Raw genomic sequence first — 15,876 nt, 5'->3', positions numbered from 1 at the left:
TGATTAATATTAATGATCTGAAATGGGCATGAGTAATGATGTAGCTGATGAAAGTTATTTAGGTTAGTCAGCACCAGAACGGACTTTGGGGAACTTCAGAGAGATGTAAACAAGCTACATGAATGGGCACCATGATGACAAATGAAATTCATCCTAATGCACATTGGAGTAATACCTGGCTCTTACATAGCACTTTTCAGCAGTAGATTTCAAAGTGCTTTCCAAAAAGTGGTCTCATCATCCCTATTTTACAGATAGGGAAGCTGAAACACACAGTGGGGAAAAAAACGAGGAGTCCTTGTGGCACCTTAGAGATTAACAAATTTATTTGGGCATAAGCTTTCGTGGGCTACAGCCCACTTCATCGGATGTATGAAGTAAAAAATACAGGAGCAGGTATAAATACATGAAAGGATGGGGGGTGCTTCATCAAGTGTTAGGTCAGTCTAACGAGATAAATCAATTAACAGTAGGATACCAAGAGAGGAAAAATAACTTTTGAAGTGGTAAGAGAGTGGCCTATTACAGACAGTTGACAAGAAGATGTGAGTAAGAGTAGGGAGAAATTAGTATTGGGGAGATTAGGTTTTGTAATGACCCAACCACTCAAAGTCTTTATTCAGGCCTAATCTGATGGTATCTAGTTTTCAAATTAATTCCAGTTCTGCAACTTCAGGTTGGAGTCTGTTTTTGAAGTTTTTTTGTTGTTGAAGAATTGCCACTTTGAGATCTGTTATTGAGTGACCAGAGAGATTGAAGTGTTCTCCTACTGGCTTTTGCCCACAAAAGCTTATGCCCAAATAAATTTGTTAGTCTCTAAGGTGCCACAAAGACTCCTTGTTTTTTGTTTTTTTGCTGATACAGACTAACACGGCTACCATTGAAAACAGTGGGAAAAGTGACTTGCCCAAGATCACTCAGCAGGCCTTTGACAGAACCCAGATCCCTAGTCCTAGGCACTATCCTCTAGGCCATACTACAGCATGCTATATTAAACTATTAATATACAGGGTTCTAACTCTATCAATTGAAGAAAGGGACCCACGCATCATTGTAGACAGCCTAGTGAAAAGGCAGTCAAAAGGCTAACAAGATGTTAGGATGAATAGGGGATGGAATGGCAAATACTATAATGTGTATAATAATGTCTTTGAATAAATCCAATGGTGCAGCCTCATCTGGAATACTGTATGCAGTACTCATTACTGCATCTCATAAAGGATAGTGCTGACCTAAATGGGGTTCAGAGAGAGTGAGAGGAAGAAACCTTCCTGTGAAGACAGAATGAAATGATTGATATTGTTTATCTTAGAAAGGAAATGAATAAGAGGGGGCATGGTCAAAGTCTATACAATAATGAATGATATAGAGAATTGAGATCAGGAACTTCTGTTCTTCGTGTCTCATAACATGAGATCAAGAGGATATTCAATGAAAGTAAAAGTTGGGAAATTCAAAACTGATACTTTTTTACGAAACATATAAGTAAACCTTAGAACTCCTTACAACAGGAAACCAAGAACTTAAAAATATTCACAAAGGGATTGGATACTTATGCAGATATCCAGCAGATCCAAAATTTTCATATTTAATTAAAACAAATTTTTGGAAGATTATTGAACTTTATGCTTCACGGCTTAAGCCAATCTCTAAATATTAGAGATCAAGATGGGATTTATGTTAGAGGTAGAGGTAAAATATCCCACCTCTACCTACTGTGGATTTCTTATACTTTCCTCTGAAATCTCTGGTACTGACAGGATACAGGACTAGATAGGCCTTGAATCTAATCCACTATGAAAATTCCCATGTTCCTAAGAACTACAGGAGGAGATTCCTATGTTTTTTGCTCCTGAGTGGTACCTACTAGACATGCAAGCTTAGATTAGGGAGCCTGGGGAATGGAACGTGTGCTCTTATATAAAGTTTATCTTCCTTTGTATCCGGTCTAAAGTAACTGGTAATGTTTGTATTTCCATCAATGGAGGAATGATAAGCAATGTATGGTTTTGGAAGAGGACTGAATGATTAGTGATCAGCTGGAGATGCTAGGATTAAAAGATTACTTACTTATCTCTACTTACTCCTGTCTGACACATATGGGGCTTGCTAGATAGTTAAACTCAGGATTTTTCCCCCTCAAAATGGTCTTATCCAGGAAGAATAAAAACAGGCAACAGCATTTCTGGTAAAGGTTTTGTATTGCCCAATTCATCATTCTGCTTTATTTAATGCCCTCCCCTGCCCTAATTTCATGTCCAGCAAAGACATATTACCCCACATTTGCTTTCAGAAATTAAGCTGGCTTTTATCTGGTGTAGACCTAATTCCCTAGATAATCCATCCATTTTTTAAAAGATACAAACTCATTGCTCAGCTTCTGGAATTATGGTCTTTGTGCACTCTGTCATTATTCCTTGTCATTATAAGTTTAAGTAAGAGCATTTGATCAGAGAAATGCTATTGGCAATGGTAGTCAGCATGACGTCTCTTCTGCCTCATGAGATTTGTAGAGAATTTACAGTACGTGTCATCAGGAAAAAAAATTGATTCCCTTATCTACTGGTCACTGGTAAAATACAGGATTTGCAAACAGATACCATATAGTTATAGTACAACAATTTTTCACTATATATTTTGAATAGGAAATATCTGTGGTAATTGTGATAACAAACTAGGGTTTTACTATATGATACCTCATCTTTGCGGGGGTGGGGGAGAGGGAATAAAATCAACTGTAATGACTATTTTCTGAAAGGCAAGAGCCTGATTCTCCAGTGCTTCAAAATTTGTGCAGTCAGTTACATTCAAGCAAAGTGAGTAGAAAATGGACCACACCCTGCTACCCTCCATAAGGCTACTTTACACTACACCAGCAGCACTAAGCAGCCCTATAACCAGCTTTCCCTGCTACGCAAAGATTCGTCTGGTACAGAGGAATATTCAAGTAGCTTATATCTTCTAAGTTTGGGATGTGTCTGGCTGTAATAATGGCCCCTTGGGACAGAGGGACATTACCTGGTGACATAGCTTAGAGACATCCTAAGGCTGCACTAAATTGGGCCAAAGACTGATTGAGCTTTGAATCATCTCCCAGCCACAGATATTGGGAATGGAGTGCAAAAGTGGCATATAGCCAATTCTCTCCCTTCCCCTCTAGCCCTGTCCTGAGTGCTGCTCAGCCAGACTCATGGGCCTGGTCTAGTGGAGGTAAAAGATTGTACACCAATTTTGCATTAGTTTTGCACTGGTGTGAATGCATGCAATACATTAAATGCATAGCCAGCCAGACCCCAACTCAGAATAGGAAAAAAAGCACTCAGAATTATAAGACTGTGATAGATTCACATTATATGAGACCTGTGAAGTTTTGGCTTATCAGATAGGAACTTGAGAGAGAGAGCATTAAAATTCTCTGTAGAACAGGGTAGATACTGTAAAAACATTGTCTGAACATTTGTTTGAGGTGCACAGCTGGAGACTTCATATCTGCACAGAGTAGATGCAAGCATCATGCCTCCAGGAGCTCTGGAGCAAAGGTGCTCATTAGTAGCCCTTGCTAAATCTTTTGAAAAATTGTGGCATGTGGTCCTCCAGCACAGTGTTCCAGGTGGTGTCCAGTGTGAAGATTGGGGGTCGGTGCCTTGGCCAGGCCTCCACTTTACAGATATGCCACCTCTGATGTAGTGAATGCAGCAAGTGGTGTTAGTGCCACTTGCCAGTGCTCAAGGAGTGCTGACCACTATGGCTGGCTGCTCTGCAGAAGCAATGAAAAGAAAAGTTCCCAGTGACCTCTCCTTCTTCTAAAGCTTGATCTAGAGTTCACTGAAGTCAGTCAGATTCTTTCAGTTGACTTTAATGCCCCTAATGTAACCATCAATTTGGGAGCAAATCCCCTGAGGGTAAATCTTTGTAAAGAGTTTTGCGATCCATCCATGGCAGGCATTCTGTATAACTTAGGTTAAAAATGCTGTTGGTATTATTTATCATTAATTTTAGACATGAAGAATGGCATTTTTTCCCCTATTTCAGCTCCAGTGAAAAGTGAAGGTGAGAAGAAAGGTAAATCAATTATTTTCTCTTTACTGAAGTTCATTTCAGCTTTTGACTGCAGTAAGAAATGTTTCTTTCATACAATGACACATTTGAGCTGATGCACATCACCTCATGTGCTACCATAAAACAGCTTCATTCAGTTCTACTGTGATAACACAGTTGTCATTTCCAGTTCTGTTGGTTCATTTTTACTACAGGCCAAGACAGCCCACAACCCAATATCAGACACTTCAATTTTTCTGACTAGGAAGAAAATGAAAGGCTCTTGTTATCATGTTACAATACATGAGAGAGAAAAAAACTTTCTGTGCACTGTGTACACTGGTTTGATTGTTTCTTCTTCACAAAATGTGCTCTCCTATGTTTGTTTCATTTTCCCCTTTTGGATCTATATGTAACATGAATGCATGCCACTGTTGGCATTACATTTGATATTTGAGCTGTAAGGGCCTGATCCAAAGCACATTGAAATCAATGGAAAGACTCCCATTGGATCAGACCTTAAAACATCATGTGACTCTAAGTGCTCTCTTTAATGTCATCTCTCAAATGAACCTGTAACAACATAAAGTGTACTAGACTGCACCCAAACTACCTTATTTCAGTTACAAACAGAGCCTTTGGAGGAAAAAGTACTTTGGACATTTAAATTAGTATTTTATTTAAAATATTTGGCTATATAAAATTTCAGTGATAATCTTATTGGGGAGATATATATTAAAAATAAAATAACCCTTTTGGATCTGATTTTGCTTTGTTACCCCAGGGTAAACCTGGAATAATTCTGTTGATTTTAACTGAGTAATTTGGGATTTAAACATGTGTAACAGACAGCAGAATTTGGCGCTGCATTATTATTATTTCTGAAACACTTTGGCAAATTTTTAAATTATGCTTTCAAAAGAAAGGGCTTGGCACTCCTCAGTCATATTGCTGAAAAATGGAATCAGTTTCTACTATTCAGCAAGTGATTTTTAATCTTGCTATTTATTTTTATGTTATATTTATATACAGTTATAAATTACATGAAAAAAAATGTAGTTCTCATCAGCTTTAATGGCTCACGGGTGAAATCTTGGCTCCATTGAAGTTGATGGCAAAACTCCCATTAACTTCAGTGGGGCCAGGATTTCACTCCATGGGTTTAACTGAATGCTGTTGTTCCTTCTGGTTATGCAAAATAACAGTGCTAAATAAGTATCCAGTGCAGTGGTTTATCCATGGACTAATTTGCAACAATCGAGGCACGGAAAGTAGCTCAAGGGAGGGAGAGTCAGAGCAGTGGCAGAAGCACTTACAGCACTTGGTTTTAAGCCATCAGAACACTTGCTGTGATCACACTCTTGAACTTATCACATTCATTGCTAGATCCTGAACTGAAAGACAGGAATACGGTAATTGCCTTGTGAGGTAGGATGCTAATGCTGTAAGACTTGCCCCTGGTTATGGATCTATCATTTAGAAAGAAATGTTAGGGGAATTTGCTATTTAGGATCCCATTTCAAAGAGTTTAATATTTTCCCCTCTTTTTCCACAATTATTTTTCTCTCCCCTGCCATGGTCTCTCCCCACAGAAATAAGAAAATATGCATTTTTTACAGACTATTCTTAAGTCATATAAAGTGCTTTCACATTTCATTTACTTCTGTAATTTTTATATACTGTTTCTGTTGATTATTTTCTCTTCTACCCTGTCCTCATATCTTCTTCACTGAGGTAATTTTTGCAGCAAGGGCAGATGGAGAAACTCTCAGATAGGTATCTGAGCAAGAGCAAGCTGTATTTAATGCACAGCTCTTTCCACTGACCTACCTTTCACTAGTATGGAGGATCAAGTTGAAGGAAAGGCTCACCTTTGTCTTTTAAATATTGTTTTTGCTTCAAATATTTTTGGACCCCACCATTAAGTCTCTCCTCAGTTTTAGAATGTCAAACACCTAGGGCAGCTGGGGGAGAAACAGCAGTAGGGAATGCAGACAGGCTGTTGCTACAACTGCCAGTACCAAACAAAATTTGCAACCTAAGGAAGGGGGAGATGCTACCTCCAACAGAAAGAAGAACAGGAGTACTTGTGGCACCTTAGAGACTAACAAATTTATTAGAGCATAAGCTTTCGTGGACTACAGCCCACTTCTTCGGATGCATAGTCCACGAAAGCTTATGCTCTAATAAATTTGTTAGTCTCTAAGGTGCCACAAGTACTCCTGTTCTTCTTTTTGCGGATACAGACTAACACGGCTGGTACTCTGATACCTCCAACAGGTATCTACTTATCTGTGTGGCTTGAAAGAAACAACCTGGCTCTTGTCATACTTTAATTTCAACTGCTCTGTGATGCATATATGGAGAACATTGTGTTTTAGTGGCAACCTCCCACCTATTACCACCTTTTTGCTTATTTTATCATTCTCCAAAATTTGCCCAAGGCTAAAAATGTGTTTCTCTCACTAGCAATAACATTCAGGAACATTTTGCTAGTTTTGCTTAAGAATATTTTTTTTCCACAGCTGTAAAAATAATAGATGTGCTTAGCATCTGATCTAAAATTGACTGGTTCATTACCTAAAATGTATCTGGCTACCTACACACTTGAGTTCAATTAGGACTATATCATCTTGCATTTACGTCACATTGCAAACATAAACCATACTGTATATGCAGCCTTCTCCAATTATTCCTTTCTTATTTAAATATACACTCTTCATCTAGGAAAGCAAGAATAATGAGACATACAGAGAGACAAGTAGTCATAAAAAATGAAGGGGTGAAGATGGAGTGACATTTTCTAATGATGGTACATAATGTGTATAGCATATATCAAATACGAAGGAATATGAAAGACAAAAAAGAGCAGAATTAGGCAGGTGAAAGCTAAAGTAATTAATCTGTGCTTCCAAGTGTGAGTAATACTTACATGGAATTCTGAGGCACAGTTTTTGCATGTGAATGATGTTCTAGCCTCTTCAGTTCAAAAAGAAGGGCTATCTTAGACCTGTGTGACCTGAGCCCTGGAAAATAGACTCAGCTTCAGCTGTGCACTTTGTGACTTATTTTAGTGAAAGAGAGCTCCTGGATCAGTGAGATGAGAGTTTAAATGTGTCAGTTTCTAAAGGGAATGAGGGAATACATCATTCAAACCCTTCATATGAAAGAATTTCTTAAGACTTAGTGTGGACAAAGTGGAGAAATTAAGTCAAAGTAATTTACTTTCCTCTGAGGTGTGAACACCCTACTCCCCTCTTGAGCAACGTAACTTACATCAACTTAAAATGCTGTCTACACCGCGCTATGTCAGCGGGAGATGCTCTCCTGTTGACATAGCTTCTGCCTCTCATTAAGGTGGAGTAATTATGCGATGGGAGAGTGCATAGCGCGTCTTCACCAGACACGCTAATTCAATGCCACTGCATTGATGCAGGTGTGCAGACAAGCCCAACATTCAAATCTCAGTGCACTGGAAGTTGCAGTTCAGGGGAACTGGGACAGTCCAGTAGATTGGTGATGGGATATCGAGCCCTTCATCTTTTGGGCACTTCTCCAAATACAGCAAGTCTTTAGCAACTCACTTCACACAGACCACCAATCTCTGTTAGATCTGACTGGAGAAACTATATTTTGTTGCAATATAGTTCCATCAGAACTGAAATGCTTCATGAAATTGGGTCAGTTTGGCCAACATTTTGTTTTGGAAGAAAACCAAAGAGAAAATATTCCAACAACGTCAAAAACGTTCAGAATGAAAGGTTTTGATTTTTCTTTTTAAGTGACTTTACAAAAATGTGAAGTTCTTTCAAAACAAAAAATCAAAATGTTTCATTCTGAACATATTGAATTATTACTATTACATATTATAATATACAATGTCTTTAAAGAAAACTGAAATCCAAACAAATTGTTTCAAATGATTTGAAATTCAGACAATTTCAAAAAAATTTCCTTCATGGAGAATTTCCAAATTTTCAGTTTTCATTCCCATTCGGAACTAATCCAAATTTTTAATCCTTCACACAACAGGACTTCCAACCTTCGCACAGCTCTAATCTCAGTCCATTTTATATCACCCCCATCACTCATACATTTGTTGACAGTATTCAGGACTGAATAGGAATTGCAGCTGAATCACTGTGACACATTCACAATGTTGTCTTTCCAGGTCTTTGTTAGGGCACAATATCAGGGCATTTTAGGAAGTCTTGCATTGACAGTCTGCGCTGCACTGGGGCTAGATTGTGTAACCCATATTCACATTGTTGGTGAGCGCTTACATGAGTAGTCCCATTAAAGTCAATAGGACGACTTATAAGTGAAATGTATCACAGTGTACATAGGGCTTGCACAAGTGGATCCCCAGTGGAGCCATATTGGAACATCTAAATAGGACACAAGTGGTGCACAGGCCTTGTAAGGAGGAATTTAACTATGTAAATGCAAAACAACATGAGTAATGGTTGCAGAATCTAGCCCCTTGTGAACAAAAAGAGGACTTCACTCTTCAGTGCTATTGGTCTAGCATCTTCCACCAACACTAAATTCATTTACAAATAGTTAAGAGAATTAATAAATAAGCCCAGCTTATACATAACACAGAAGATGAAGCAATAGGAAAATATATGGGATGTAATTTTGATGGATAGAAAGCTGGCTAGATCGTTGGGCTCAACGGGTAGTGATCAATGTCTAGTTGGCAGCCGGTTTCAAGCGGAGTGCCCCAAGGGTCGGTCCTGGGGTGGTTTTGTTTAATAACTTTATTAATGATCTGGAGGATGGTGTGGACTGCACTCTCAGCAAGTTTGCAGATGACACTAAACTGGGAGGCGTGGTAGATACACTGGAGGGTAGGGATCGGATACAGAGGGACCTAGACAAATTAGAGGATTGGGCCAAAAAAAGCCTGATGAGGTTCAACAAGGACAAGTGCAGAGTCCTGCACTTAGGATGGAAGAATCCTATGCACTGCTACAGACTAGGGACCGAATGGCTAGGAAACAGTTCTGCAGAAAAGGACCTAGGGGTCACAGTGGACAAGAAGCTGGATATGAGTCAACAGTGTGCTCTTGTTGCCAAGAAGGCTAACGGCATTTTGGGCTGTATAAGTAGGGGCATTGCCAGCAGATCGAGGAACGTGATTGTTCCCCTTTATTCGACATTGCTGAGGCCTCATCTGGAGTACTGTGTCCAGTTTTGGGCCACACACTACAAGAAGGATGTGGAAAAATTGGAAAGAGTCCAGCGGAGGGCAACAAACATGATTAGGGGTCTGGAGCACATGACTTATGAGGAGAGGCTGAGGGAACTGGGATTGTTTAGTCTCCAGAAGAGAAGAATGAGGGAGGATTATCAAATCACCAAAGCTGTTTTCAACTATCTGAAGGGAGGTTCCAAAGAGGATGGATCTAGACTGTTCTCCGTGGTGGCAGATGACAGAACAAGGAGCAATGGTCTCAAGTTGCAGTGGGGGAGGTCTAGGTTGGATATTAGGAAACACTATTTCACTAGGAGGGTGGTGAAGCACTGGAATGCATTACCTAGGGAGGTGGTGGAATCTCCTTCCTTGGAGGTTTTTAAGGCCTGGCTTGACAAAGCCCTGGCTGGGATGATTTAGTTGGGAACTGGTCCTTTTTTGAGCAGGGGGTTGGACTAGATGACCTCCTGAGGTCCCTTCCAACCCTGATATTCTATGATTCTATGATCCTGTTATAATGAATATGTGATGGCATAGTAAATCTGCAGAAATGTGTTAGCCAATACCACACAAGTGAAGTATGGGCAACAGAACACAGACACTCCAGCTCCAAAATGCAAGCCTCTGCCACATGAGCTAAAAGACAATATCTACCAATTACTACTAGTGGCTTTTATCCTTTGGCAATTACTCAAGTTTAGTGGTGCACACTGATAAATACATATTGGTTAGACACCAAATATATATTGGTTAGACACCATCCCCTCTACTTATGTGGAAAAATCAAGATATTCCACAAACTGAAGATGACCCAGACAGTAATGGATTTAGGACTGCTTAGGTCCCATGCTGACTAGATAAATTGAAAGGAAGTCTTCCTGTTATTGAAGCAGCTGGCCATAACAATATGGATACAGTATAGTTGAACATGCCAGGTTAGTAATATGACTTAAGTCTCCATTGTATATAGATTACTATATCTGTATTTACCTAACATGCCACACTGCTCTAAAAAAGTGATTGGTTGGAAGTTGTAGCCCGATCTATAGATTATGTATATATTGATTACTTAAGAATCCTCAGTAATCACTTTGAGAGTTGACAGGTTCTTATCCTAAGATCAGGCACAGTATTATTAAAATTATTATATAGTTGGGAACCCCGATGTGCACAGTTGCAATACTTACACTACAGGAACTCCTCTGTATTTACGGGTTTCAGAGTGGTAGCCGTGTTAGTCTGTATCAGCAAAAAGAACAAGGAGTACTTGTGGCATCTTAGAGACTAACAAATTTATTTAAGCATAAGTTTTCATGGGCTAAAACCCACTTCATTGGATGCATGCAGTGGAAAATACAGTAGGAAGATATATATATACACACACACAGAGAACATGAAAAAATGGGTGTTGCCATACCAACTATAACGAGTGTAATCAGTTAAGGTGGGCTATTGTCAGCAGGAAAAAAAAAAACTTTTGTAGTGATAATGAGGATGGCCCATTTCCAACAATTGACAATAAGGTGTGAGTAACAGTAGGGGGAATAATTCTACTTTGTGTAATGACCCATCCACTCCCAGTCTTTATTCAAGCTTAATTTTAGCGCAGCCACATATACCCCAACTCAGTAAAAAGAAGAACAGGAGGACTTGTGGCACCTTAGAGACTAACAAATTTATTAGAGCATAAGCTTTCGTGGACTACAGCCCACTTCTTCGGATGCATATAGAATGGAACATATATTGAGGAGATATATATACACACATACAGAGAGCATAAACAGGTGGGAGTTGTCTTACCACCTCTGAGAGGCCAATTAATTAAGAGAAAAAAAACTTTTGAAGTGATAATCAAGCTAGCCCAGCACAGACAGACAGTTAGATAACAAGTGTGAGAATACTTACAAGGGGAGATAGATTCAATGTTTGTAATGGCCCAACCATTCCCAGTCCTTATTCAAACCGGAGTTGATTGTGTCTAGTTTGCATATCAATTCTAGCTCAGCAGTTTCTCGTTGGAGTCTGTTTTTGAAGTTTTTCTGTTGTAATATAGCCACCCGCAGGTCTGTCACTGAATGACCAGACAGGTTAAAGTGTTCTCCCACTGGTTTTTGAGTATTTTGATTCCTGATGTCAGATTTGTGTCCATTAATTCTTTTGCGTAGAGACTGTCCGGTTTGGCCAATGTACATGGCAGAGGGGCATTTTTTTCTCTTAATTAATTGGCCTCTCAGAGGTGGTAAGACAACTCCCACCTGTTTATGCTCTCTGTATGTGTGTATATATATCTCCTCAATATATGTTCCATTCTATATGCATCCGAAGAAGTGGGCTGTAGTCCACGAAAGCTTATGCTCTAATAAATTTGTTAGTCTCTAAGGTGCCACAAGTCCTCCTGTTCTTCTTTTTGCGGATACAGACTAACACGGCTGCTACTCTGAAACAACTCAGTAAAGTAGATAAAGATACTATAGAACGTACATCTGCACATCCATATACCCACACCATCCCTTGCAGAACAACCTGAAATGCTAGCCCATCATCTTCCTCATCACCATTACCTTCTCCCTCAGCTTCTGTACCAAATGACTGGAGGATAGCTAATGTGACGCCAATTTTTTAAAAAGGCTCCACAGGTGACCCCAGTAATTACAGGCCAGTAAGCCTGACTTCAGTACTGGGCAAAGTGGTTGAAACTATAGTAAAGAACAAAATTGTCAGATACATAGATGAACATAATTTGTTGGGGAAGAGTCAACATGTTTTTTGTAAAGGGAAATCATGCCTCACCAATCTACTAAAATTCTTTGAGGGGGTCAACAAACATGTGGACAAGGGGGATCCAGTGAATATAGTGTACGTAGATTTTCAGAAAGCCTTTGACAAGGTCCCTCACCAAAGGCTCTTAAGCAAAATAAGCAGTCATGGGATAAGAGGGAAGGTCCTCTCATGGATTGGTAACTGGTTAAAAGATAGGAAACAAAGGATAGGAATAAATGGTCAGTTTTCAGAAAGGAGAGAGTTAAATAGTGGTGTCCCCCAGGGATCTGTCCTGGGACCAGTCTACTCAATATATTCATAAATGATCTGGAAAAGGTGAGGTGGCAAAATTTGCAGATGATACAAAATCTACATGGTTAAGTCCCAGGCAGTCTGCAAAGAGCTACAAAAGGATTTTTCAAAACTGGGTGACTGGACAGCAAAATGGCAGATTAAATTAAATGTTGATAAATGTACATGTGCAAGTAATGCACATTGGAAAACATAATCCCAACTATACATATACAATGATGGGGTCTAAATAGGCTGTTGATACTCAAGAGATAGATCTTGGAGTCACTGTGGATAGTTCTCTGAAACCATCCACTCAATGTGCACATACTAGCGTAGTTTCTTGGCAGTCAAAAAAAGAGAATAGAATGTTGGGAATCATTAAGAAAGGGTCAGATAATAAGACAGAAAATATCATATTGTCTCTATATAAATCCATGGTACGCCCACACCTTGAATACTGCGTGCAGATGTGGTTGCCCCATCGCAAAAAAGATATATTGGAATTGGAAAAGGTTCAGAAAAGGGCAACAAAAATCTTTAGGGTTATGGAATGGCTGCCATATGAGGAAAGATTAATAAGACGGGGACTTTTCAGCTTGGAAAAGAGGAGTCTAGGGAGGGATATGAAAGAGGTCTATGAAATCATGAGTGGTGTGGAGAAAGTAAATAAGGACATGTTATTTACTCCTTCTCATAACACAAGAACCAGGGGTCACCAAATGAAATTAATAGGCAGCAGGTTTAAAACAAACAAAAGGAAGTATTTTTTCATACAACGTACAGTCAACCTGTGGAACTCCTTGCCAGAGGATGTTGTGAAGGCCAAGACTATAACAGGGTTCAAAAAAGATCTTGATAAATTCATGGAGGATAGCTATTAGCTAGGATGAACTGGGATGGTGCCCCTAGCCTCTGTTTGCTAGAAGCTGGGAATGGGCAACGGGGGATGGATCACTTGATGATTACCTGTTCTGTTCATTCTCTCTGGGGCACTCTGCATTGGCCACTGTCAGAAGACAGGATACTGGGCTAGATGGACCTTTGGTCTGATCCAGTATGGCTGTTCTTAAGTTCTTATGTTCTCATCACCAGTGGCCATCATTCTGGCATCTCTCAAGGACTACATCTCCTTCTCCTACTGCCCCTAGGCTGGGATACCTCTTTTATAATATAATACGCTGATGCCACCATATTTGATGCATATTCAGTAGGGGATTTGCCCCTTTTCTTTATTTGCATTTCCTCACCTTATTAAAGTTGGCGTGTCTTTCTTCTTTAGGTTAGTATCTCAGTGATCTCAACTTATTATCATATACGTTGATTTGTTACCATGGGCCACTTGTGGTTAGGTAGCTCATGTACCTGGTATATACATCAACTCATTGCCATGACATTCTTGTGGTTGGATCATGTACCTGTCATCAGAACTTCCCCTTAAACACTCTATTTTTGGCTCCCCAATACTTGTTTCCATTGACAGTTTATCTGTCGAAATTTATCTGTTCAAAAGTCATAGGCCTCAAGTCTTACACTAACTTGCTGAAACTAATGTCTTACAGGTTACAGGCCTGTAAGTTCCTTACATTACTGCTGAATATACTGCAAAGTAGCAAATATAATAAAGGCAAGCTAGCCCACTGGGCTACAAAATGGAATACCTAAATCTACTACTGAGACATGTATTACACATGCTCGTAAGAGAAAATGTGTATTCTTTTAAACATCAAATTAAACTTTCTGGGATTCCTCTCTTAAAATATACACAGCGTATTACTTTGTTTAAATATAAAAAATAAAAAACAGGCATTAAATTAGCCACCAGATGAAACTCATATGGATACATAAACTGAATGTTAAGGTAGTCATTCTAGCTAAGTCAGAGAAAAAGCACAGTAACTCTATGCCTGTTTTATAAGAGGACATTTTCCAGGAAATCTAGACTATTGGCAAGGAAATTCCAGTTACTGGAACAGGATTATTTCTCTTTGTTCAAATCTACTCATGCCAAAAGAGTTATTTCATTTAATAGGTTTCAGAGTAGCAGCCGTGTTAGTCTGTATCCGCAAAAAGAAGAACAGGAGTACTTGTGGCAAATTTATTAAATTTGTTAGTCTCTAAGGTGCCACAAGTACTCCTGTTCTTCTTTTTTCATTTAATAGGTGGCTTTTCTTATGTACTCAGAAAATGCAAAAATCAGTGCTTTTCCATGCTGAAAGATCAAAACATAGCTGTGTTGGACTATATCAGGGAATTTCTGTATTAGAACCATAAAGTGTATGTGTATAACAAGTCCGAGGCCAAGAGAGACAAGGGGTAAGATTGAATTCCCCACAGCTTAAAATTCAAGATATTGGTAACAGAACAGGCCTCTTGCTTTTTCATTTCTGTGTCTCTCCCTCTCTGTGAGAAACATGCAAGGCCAAACTGCTCTCTGTATTTACAATAAACGTGGCATTTTTGCCTTATCTCTCTTATAAGATCCTGTTGGTATTATTTTATTAGTGTAACAGCTGTTTTCAATAAATGTTGTATGGAGAGCAGGTCTGAAAGCCCAGTCTTGAACCTAACTCCATTGGATTCTTGGGAAGCAGTCTAGGCCGTCACACCACACTGACTCACGCAGTTACCTAGGAATTCACAGTGGGTGGGCCAGCTACCTGGGTTCTGCCCCTGTATCCTGATTGGCCACATGATCTTGACCCTCATTGACTGGTGACCATATATAAACTTCCTCCTTCCTTTCTAGCCTTGTTTGAGTAATAAGCCATTGCTTTCTAGTTGCTACCGAGACCCTGTTTGACTCTGCTCTCCCTGATCCTGTCAGCTACCACACTTGGATTATGAAGTTTTCTGAGAAAAGTTTTTCACCAGGAAGTGCCAGTTCATTGAAACTGAAACTTTTCCTGCAAAAGGGTTAGTTTCTACCAAATGTTTAGAGGGACCTGAGAAACACGAAAAATGTCAAAATCCCAGGTGCCAGCTGACTCAGGAACAGATGCAGGCTGGAGCAGCAGCTGGTCAGCATGGAAACAGGCATGGGCTTGAGCAGCAGCAAGAGCAGTCTGTTGGAACTATTGGCAATAGGGGAGAGTGCCCAGCCAGGTAGTGACTGTGAGTAAAGTGGAGAAACTGCTTCCGTTAGGAGCCTAGATACCTGCCGTGGATCACCTGGGTGGGACCTTGCCTGTGGATTGGCTGACCCCTGGCAGAATGGTGTGGGGCTTATCACAAGACCTGCAGGTAATTGCCTCTGATGACTCCTCACACTGTCTGGTTTAGGAACGACTGATCAGGCTTAAGCAGTCAAAGGCTCAAAGGTAACTCCAGTTTAGGCAGGTTCTGAGGTAACTCACCTCATTCTGCTCTGTGTGATTCTCCCAGGAGAGTGGATATTCCATGGGAAGGTCTCTCCTTGGATTTTTGTTGTTGATAGGTTTCAATTTCATCCCAGTGCAAAAGTGGAAAACTTTCATAATAGCAAAAAAACCAACCAAACAAACAAAAATTGCAGAACAGAAAAACCATTTCCTGCCTAGTTCTAGTTGTATATATGTAGAATTTGCAATGAATATGGGAAATTTACT

General features: G+C 39.7%; 1 protein-coding gene across 36 annotated transcripts in view; it reads left to right on the top strand.

The window, feature by feature from the left end:
* Positions 1–15,876, top strand: part of TRDN (triadin) — a 293,769-nt gene that overhangs the window by 224,762 nt on the left and 53,131 nt on the right. For 24 of the 36 annotated variants that reach the window (XM_065588488.1, XM_065588476.1, XM_065588484.1 and 21 more), the window contains one exon: positions 4,000–4,062. The exons of 2 other annotated variants lie outside the window; for them this stretch is intronic. In XM_065588488.1, the coding sequence (XP_065444560.1) occupies positions 4,000–4,062 (63 nt within the window). The remainder of the gene's footprint in view (positions 1–3,999; positions 4,063–15,876) is intronic. 10 more of the 36 variants (XM_065588496.1, XM_065588503.1, XM_065588494.1 and 7 more) reach the window with 1 other exon arrangement.

Source organism: Chrysemys picta, chromosome 3, assembly GCF_011386835.1.
Source record: "Chrysemys picta bellii isolate R12L10 chromosome 3, ASM1138683v2, whole genome shotgun sequence".
Lineage (NCBI taxonomy): Eukaryota > Metazoa > Chordata > Testudines > Emydidae > Chrysemys > Chrysemys picta.
This window is presented reverse-complemented; position numbering and strand designations above follow the sequence as displayed.